The sequence below is a fragment of the Pomacea canaliculata genome, linkage group LG3 (genome assembly GCF_003073045.1).
Source record: "Pomacea canaliculata isolate SZHN2017 linkage group LG3, ASM307304v1, whole genome shotgun sequence".
Classification (NCBI taxonomy): domain Eukaryota; kingdom Metazoa; phylum Mollusca; class Gastropoda; order Architaenioglossa; family Ampullariidae; genus Pomacea; species Pomacea canaliculata.
This window is the reverse complement of record NC_037592.1, coordinates 28,990,733-28,998,226: the sequence shown is the minus strand read 5'-3', so window position 1 is coordinate 28,998,226 and position 7,494 is coordinate 28,990,733. Positions and strand designations below refer to the sequence as shown.

The window sequence follows — 7,494 nt, the reverse complement described above, 5'->3', positions numbered from 1 at the left end:
CGTATTGTTGTTGACAGGACAAAAACATCTGCCAAGGCTACAACATTTCTGCATGAATGAAATATGTGCAAGCGGAGTTTCTCCCGTTTGTTATTTTTCACTACAAAAATCAAGCTCTTGTCAATCAAGCTCTTGTCAATCAATTGGTGCAAATCTGCACCAAAATGATGCTTATGACTTACAACCATGAGCTGTTAGAAAACCCCCACTTCAAATACATAAAATTAAGTCACATGTTTTGCAACAGAAATACCACAGTAAAACACTGTGCACCACATTCCACACTTTCGCTCACCACGGTCTCTCTGGGACAAAAGCAATCAAAGAAAAAAATTTTACAAAAAAATGTATGTGATAAAACTCATCGTATGCATTTACAAGTTACAGCTGAAACTGACTCGTCCAAGAAAATATACATTTTGTCCCCAAAGTACCATTGCTGCATGTATACTATAACAAAACACAAACATACAATAATCCTCCTACCCCAGCATTTCATAATTGGCACATAACAGGCAGATAAATGATAATTTTGACACACATAATAATAATTCTTAGAAAAAGAAATTTCATCACAATCTTAATAACATTTAAATAATATATTCTAAAAACCACATGACTGCTCATTTAGAGTCACAGTTCTCTTTTCTTACACCAATTTTAATGTTCATCTACTAGTTGCAGCAGGCTCAATTGCACTTAAGTACTTTGTGCTCTATTAAAGCCATCTATTCAGAAATGTTGCTTTGCGAAATTATAATACCGCAATATAGTTTTACGCTCAAGCCACTCTGTAGATCTGGGGTTATGGGCATAATTATTCCTGCTTTTCTCCCCCATCCACCTAAATAATCTGACTTGTATCCTCCAGCTCTGCATACTCTCCTAAACCTACTCGTTCAAAGACTTAATGTCACAACCATTGCTTTAACAGCTTAATTACCTATTCACAATCCATTCCTTTCCTTTTTTACAGCATTTAGTTTCATAGAGAACGGCATTGTAAGACAATGGACACCAACTACATAGCTCAAAACTCTGCAAAAAGTAAGGTGACAAACATCAGTGAGTTCTCCCACTTGCACCCATCTCTACTCAATCCTCAACAGGATCACAGAACAGTGCTTAATTTATCTCAATCAATTTGTCTCCATTAATAATTTTTCTTTTAGAATAGAAAATGACAACCCAGTTATCACCAGGGCTAAAAAAAAAAAGGTAGAATATCCAGTTACACCTAAAATTCAGACCTTCACCATCATTACGTACCTCAACTTTTGAAAAATATGTGAAAAGCCTGCTGGGAATACATTTTTTAAAAAAAGTGAGATTACATGTTAACATCACTGCCTTCCGAGTCTTTGTGACTATTCATACGTGCTGGAATCATTCTCCTGTAAATCTAGTTGAAGATAAAAAATCTTTTTTTGCAGTGTCATAAATGACAAACATGTTGATTTTGGCATTTTTTTAATCCCTCGCTACCTTAAATAAATTAACCCCGAGCATTTCATTTGGTCGGAATATCTGAGTGCACTTCTGAGGATATTAAGGCTGATCTGAGACAAACGTCCACTTAAGCTCAACACTGCTGACAGATCAATAAAACATAACACTAACATTGAGTTTTGACACAAAAGTGTGCTGCCTTTCAGAAACTTCTTGTTGGCTAAAAGCACATACAGAGTGACTTATTTCTTACTTTAGACTAGACCCCATCCAAGAGCTTCATCAAGTTATTATTTTACTAGGCCTATTTTTGTGATGACATAGAAAATGAAGTCTTGGTAGTTCCAATGTTCAAAGGATTTTCTCTTGCAAATAAAACAGTTGTCTGCTTAAATTCTGAAAACTAGGATCAAAAATCAAGTAATATAAAAATAATTTCACACCTACATCCATCTAAATATTCCTTCTCAATAAAAATATAAAACCAAAAACACATAATCACACCTGCAATGGCCTGAAAGATTCATTTTGAAAATAATTTTAGCATGAATGCAAGGTTAAGGTAAATACTGACATTTAAGTTAGCAAAATAATCAGTCTTCTGCAATCACTTTCTTCTTTTTAGGAGAGTTTATCTTCTTCCAGCATAGAACTGTGATGTTCTCCCCCTTGGTGACAGGGCTGAAGTCCAAACTGCGCAGCTGTGGAAGCATTGCCAGGACTTTCTTGCGATAGTCCTGTCATAATAATAGAAAAAAACAGGAGATTAAACTCATCAGAACAGAAAAAGCATTCTGCTGCTGGATATGACTCTGAAAGTGTTATGTGTATATTAACATCCTAGGTATTATTCTCTAGTGTTACTCAGCTTGGAATTCTATTTTCAAACAGTTACCCCTGTAGGGATGGGGATTTCTGATTCTCACCAAATACAGCATTAAACTTGTGTATCAGTTGTGGTTTACTGTTTTCATACAAATTCAAAGCTCAAATAAAGCCTGTGGAAAATGAAAAATCAAGTCACAATAATCAAAAAAGTACAAAGCTGTTTTGTGTTATCTCTAAAAAATAAAGAGCAAAATAAAAGATCATGCACACAATTCAATTATATTTCATCTGAACAATCAAAATGTAGAATATGTAAAGAAATTCATCAGGAATAACTAACTGTATGCAGAAACATCATAAAAAGAAACAGACCTTCTCATTCTCCAATTCATTGCCATGCAAAGTCAGTTTGCGTAACGACCGAGCATCTTCCAATTTGTTCACTTCCTTAATGTCTTTGATAGCATTGCCATGAAGATACAAGATTTCCAGTTTCTCAAACTTCAGGAGCACCTGAGATATGTTTGTTCATTTAGTTGATTTTAAAAAAATATTCTGTGAAAACTGGAGGACCAACATTTCAACAAGCACCAGTGACCATTACTACTGCCGATAATAAAGAAAATTTATACTATTTTTCTCTACTTAACATAAGGTCAATGCACTTGACAAAAGAAATGCACATCACACATATACGGAAACAGATCAGCAAACATAACAGGCATGAACATGAAACCAAATTTTGAAAAAAACCCAACTCATAAACTAGGTTATTACACATACAGAAATAATATGCACACATTTTAAAATCCTACATTTTAAGTTATAAAAATTAAATATATTGTCTCTAATATTTGCTAAAGCTTTTCCAAGAAAATTTAAGTTGATGTCTTACCGGATCAATAATTGGCAACTGGTTGTAGGACAGGTCTATCCAACCAATCCAGTCAGGGATGAGAAACAGATTGGTAACTAAATTATACAGTCCCTTGATATCAACTAAAGAGTTGTTGTTCATACGAAGGCACCGCCCTTTGCTCTTGCTAGATGATGTGGCATGTGAAACCCCTTTGCTGACTTCTACAGCTCTAGGCTCCAATGTCTCAGCATCTGAAGAATTAAGTTAGCACAAGCTATTTTAAAACAGAACACATTTAACATGATTTAAAGTTTGAATTCTTAGAACAAGGTGGACATCTTTGGACCAGCCTTTCTGCCAAAAAGAAAAGTCCCCTTGTTTTTAATTTTTTTATTCAGTGTAGATTGATTGAAATTTAATTGATCAAGTACAACAGATAGAAATCTGCAGTCCGTAACATTCCAACACAGACAAGGTACAAAAATAACAAATAAGTTAGCTGAAATGTCTGATGGAGTTGTTAGAGAGCATCAGGGGCAGCTGCCTTCAAGGGAAAGGCTGGCTTTAAACATTTGTTGTGAGTAAATTTAAACAGCTTCATTTTACACAATAAATTCAGTAAGTGAGCGCCATTGTTTACTCATTTGTTATCCATTCCATTATCACTAGGTTTGCTGCATAGTCATGTGGCATGGGATTTTGGTATTTTTCTGACTCTGGATAGCTTAGAATTTTAAGACTGGCCCACAAAAAAGAAAACTTTGCCCACCGTTTAGAAACTATCAAAGTACAATGAAATAACTGAAAAAATATCAGTTTTTAAAGTAATGAATTATCTACAAACATTACACTGTACTGATGCTAAACTGAACATAAAATAAGTACTTCTGCCGAGAAAATATTTATTTTTACAAATGTTTTTCATCACATTGCTAAAAGAACATAATTTGATATTTACAAAATCATGTCCTTTCCGAAACACTTACACTGATGCATTAACAAATTAAACTAATGAGGTTGTTAGCTATTAACCTAAACTTACCCTCCACTGTTGACAAGCCAAAGAATGAATAATCAAGAGGTGCCACAATGTGTGCATCTCTTTGAGTAACATTTTTTAAATTCTCTTGTGTTCTTTTACGTAGATTTTCTGCATCTGACCTGGAGCAAACAAAAACCAAGTTAAAAATAATAAATTCAACACGAACATTTGCTTAAGACTGATTTGATGATTTATTCATCTTTTGGGCTTGGGATGATTTGACTTTTTGGTGTTGGGAAGAAATGGTACGTCTTACTTGGGACGAAATAGACATACGACTGGGGCGAAATGACCGGCCCAAGTTGATAAGTTTATGAATGGTGTAGTAATGATGTCTTTATAATAAAGCTAACTATAAACAGTTGTAGCTAAAAAAAAAGTTTTCTAAATGTCTGGAAATAATTGCAGTTCTGAGGGAAAATGAGTTTTAAAATGTGTTAGTTTGCAACCCTGAAAACAGAAAGAAAACAAAACAAAAAATTGAAATAAGTGAATAAAATGAAATACACCAACAAAAATGTAAACATTAATTAATCTTACTGTTTTTTAAGGGCTCGGGATAATTCCACCCATCTGCGCACGATAGATTATTATTATTATTGCAATGTAAACAACCACTAAGTTTTCTTACATATACAGCTAGGCAATATTTATACAAAGGCACTGCCAAACAGATTTAAATTGTACGTGAATGATACAAGCGTTTTGAATTACATCAGATGCAACAATACCTTTTTTTTCTTTTTTTTTTTAAAATAAAGCTGCAGTTCTTTAGCGTGCATGATTACTTTCCTCTAAAAATGGAAACGAATATTGTGTCGAATGTTTCGCTTTCTTGTATTCTAAAATAATTATTTTTAAAAATCTGCTACAGCACTCCATTAATGGACAACAACAACCTATAGAATGACACACACCGAATCTGCGACAGAGTCAAGAATGAGTAACAATGTTTTAAAAATTAAACCGACGGTGAATTATAATCAGAAGAAACAGGTAAAGTACCAGCAGTTCTAAACAACTGTTCAAATATTTAAAAGAACGGCTTACATTGTAAGACGGTCATTTTAAATTTATTTAAAATACGTTTAAATGAATGTAATAGCAAAGGTAACGAAACATCTTACTCTGCCATGCTTGTTACTGTGGACAACGGTTGTCTTGACGGATTTAACCGAAATCTAAATACGGAATTTTCCGTTCGGTTATTGCCGTTCCGGAAGAAATCGGGATGGACACTCGGGGTGTTCGGGTCCTTCCGCTAAGATTGGTTAAAACGAGGTCACGCGCTCAAATTTAAAGTGTTAAGACAATGTTTATGTTCTGTACTTTGTTGAAAGGTAAGCAATGGCTTTTAGAATCGTAATAATTAGACTCCTGAATATATGTGATGTCGTGTCTAAATAACATTATTACAACTTGACACAAGTGTAGTGGACCAAACACGAAAAACTGGTATAGCTGAAATCTTTCTAATCTTTGATTTGATGTTACATGGCGGAAAGTCGGTCATATCCATTTAATGCTAACAATTCTAACCCTTATAATTTGATGTAGTTCACTCAAACATATAGACATGAAATATTTTAATTTTTTGAAAACATTTCTATTTGTTAATAAATCACCCTTTCATTATTTTGAAAAAAAAGTTGTTTGCAGTCTGTCATCCTTCATTTTGTGTCGCTTCTCACGACTGTCACTATGTAAAATAAATGTAAACACAGACTAAAGACTAAGCAACAATTTCAGTAAAACCATTAAGTACTTTTTAAACATAGACCTAGTTAATGATTGGATATGTTTTATAAATATTAGGAGTATTGATTCATGCTAAAAGTAAAAACGGTACCCATGATACTGATTCAATGATTGAGAAGATAGTCTTTAGAATCCTTTAATAAACTAAACAAAACAAAAATAGCCCAGTCATTTACTTGTAACTAATAAATGATGACATAATTAGAGTTTATACTGCCGACATCCATAAGTTCAGGATATGAGTTATGTCATGATTTTTGCATGTCAAGTGTCATGTCATCTTCAGCAAATTGTTTATAACTTTTTTTCACTCATACACCAGTTATAGATCGTTTGAAAATTTGCAAGGCATGCAATTTTTTTTCATTTCTTTCCAGGTAAAATTATAAAGATTTTGTTGGAAAACTGAACAAAATTGTACTTAATGTTATTATTTTCCAGGTTGATTAGCAGTTCCTTTTGAGCACAATGAATGTGCAAAAATCAAGAGCACTTATTGAATGGGTAAGTGAATAGCTACCAAAGCCTTGACCAATTTTTTTCTTTAAGTCAATGGACAGAGAGGTATTAAAGGGATTCTAAAGGCAAAATAAAACTGCTTAGAATCTCGTAAAGAGTAGGATCCACTTAAATCTTGTCTATTTTCGTGTCTGTTCATCCATATGAAGTTGAAGGTTTTGTACCATGTTGTGTTTAATAAGAGAAATTACATAGGACTCTTTCGTTTACTTAGACAAAGTCTCGTTCTCTGTCACATGACCTTATGACATAGACCAAGACTGCTTACCAAGTGAAACAGACTGTTTTCTATAATTTTTAAAACTGTGCTTTGAAAAGTTCACTTTAAAACCTAAATAAACTCACGAGACACCACCGATCACTAGTTCAAATCCTAGAAATGATCACTGACACTTTCTGTCCGTCTCTGACTGACGTTACAAGCAGGCTCGTCTGCTTGACCATCTCGGGAAGCTATCGTGGTTACTTGGCGGAAGGACACAAGGGTCGATTTCACTGGAATTTTTTTCGATTTTTATGAACATCGGCAACCGAAATATTACTATTAAGTGGTAATTAAGTGAGAAATGAATCATTTATTTCTCCTGTATTGCTCTGGTTCTCTGTAATTGTACCTAAATATATGTTTGAAATGTTTGACCGTCACCACAGCCTTATCACAAGCCTTGATCCCTTTAAAGACTTCACTTTTCTCTGGGGTGAGCTTTATGTGAAGGTGGTGCTCATCTCCTTGCCATTCTGCCTTACCATACTCAAGCCTTTCCCTAGAAGCATGCCATTTCAACATCTACTTGACACAAAATGTTACCCAGTTGACCCGGCTGTTGGGTACCTGTCTCCCTACCCTGGGTCAACAGGGGAATGTTTTTTGTCAAATGGGTGTTGGACTGGCATGCCTCTTGGTTTGAACACCATTGCACTAACCATTTGGCTGTCCATTTCCTTGTAGTTTGCTACAATTCTAATCATCCTCTTCATTTTTGAACCAGACCTTTTTTTTAACTGCTTTGGTAAGGCTCATGCTTCCTTGCAAGTTTTC

The 7,494-nt window shown here is 34.3% G+C and overlaps 2 protein-coding genes across 4 annotated transcripts in view; one reads left to right on the top strand and one right to left on the bottom strand.

Moving 5' to 3' along the window:
- Positions 1-329: 329 nt before the first annotated feature.
- Positions 330-5,422, bottom strand: LOC112558916 (leucine-rich repeat-containing protein 51-like). 2 transcript variants are annotated; one of them, XM_025229675.1, is made up of 6 exons: positions 5,306-5,401; positions 4,719-4,751; positions 4,179-4,297; positions 3,173-3,387; positions 2,650-2,790; positions 330-2,186 (listed from the first exon to the last, which is right to left on the bottom strand). In XM_025229675.1, exons 1-6 carry the CDS (start codon positions 5,311-5,313, stop codon positions 2,043-2,045), a joined length of 660 nt encoding a protein of 219 aa, XP_025085460.1. In that variant the 5' UTR covers positions 5,314-5,401; the 3' UTR covers positions 330-2,042. The 2 variants fall into 2 exon arrangements, with proteins under 2 accessions (XP_025085460.1, XP_025085461.1); XM_025229676.1 differs by lacking the exon at positions 4,719-4,751 and having other exon boundaries at positions 5,306-5,422.
- The window catches only part of LOC112558913 (nuclear mitotic apparatus protein 1-like), a 26,169-nt gene continuing 23,435 nt past the window's right edge, over positions 4,761-7,494 (top strand). Inside the window, exons 1-2 of one of the 2 annotated variants that reach the window (XM_025229668.1) lie at positions 4,761-5,174; positions 6,378-6,440. In XM_025229668.1, coding sequence (XP_025085453.1) covers positions 6,405-6,440 — 36 coding nt within the window. In that variant the 5' untranslated portion in view covers positions 4,761-5,174; positions 6,378-6,404. Of the gene's footprint in view, positions 5,175-5,406; positions 5,519-6,377; positions 6,441-7,494 lie in introns of those variants that run through there. The other variant, XM_025229667.1, reaches the window with a different exon arrangement.

Bases quoted from the DNA above. Each gene is read 5' to 3' on its own strand.
- LOC112558916 (XM_025229675.1), bottom strand. The intron at 4,298-4,718 runs GTAAGATTAATT...TGTTTGCTCCAG, and splicing joins TCCCGAGCCCTTAAAAAACA to GTCAGATGCAGAAAATCTAC. The intron at 2,791-3,172 runs GTAAGACATCAA...AACATATCTCAG, and splicing joins AGTTGCCAATTATTGATCCG to GTGCTCCTGAAGTTTGAGAA.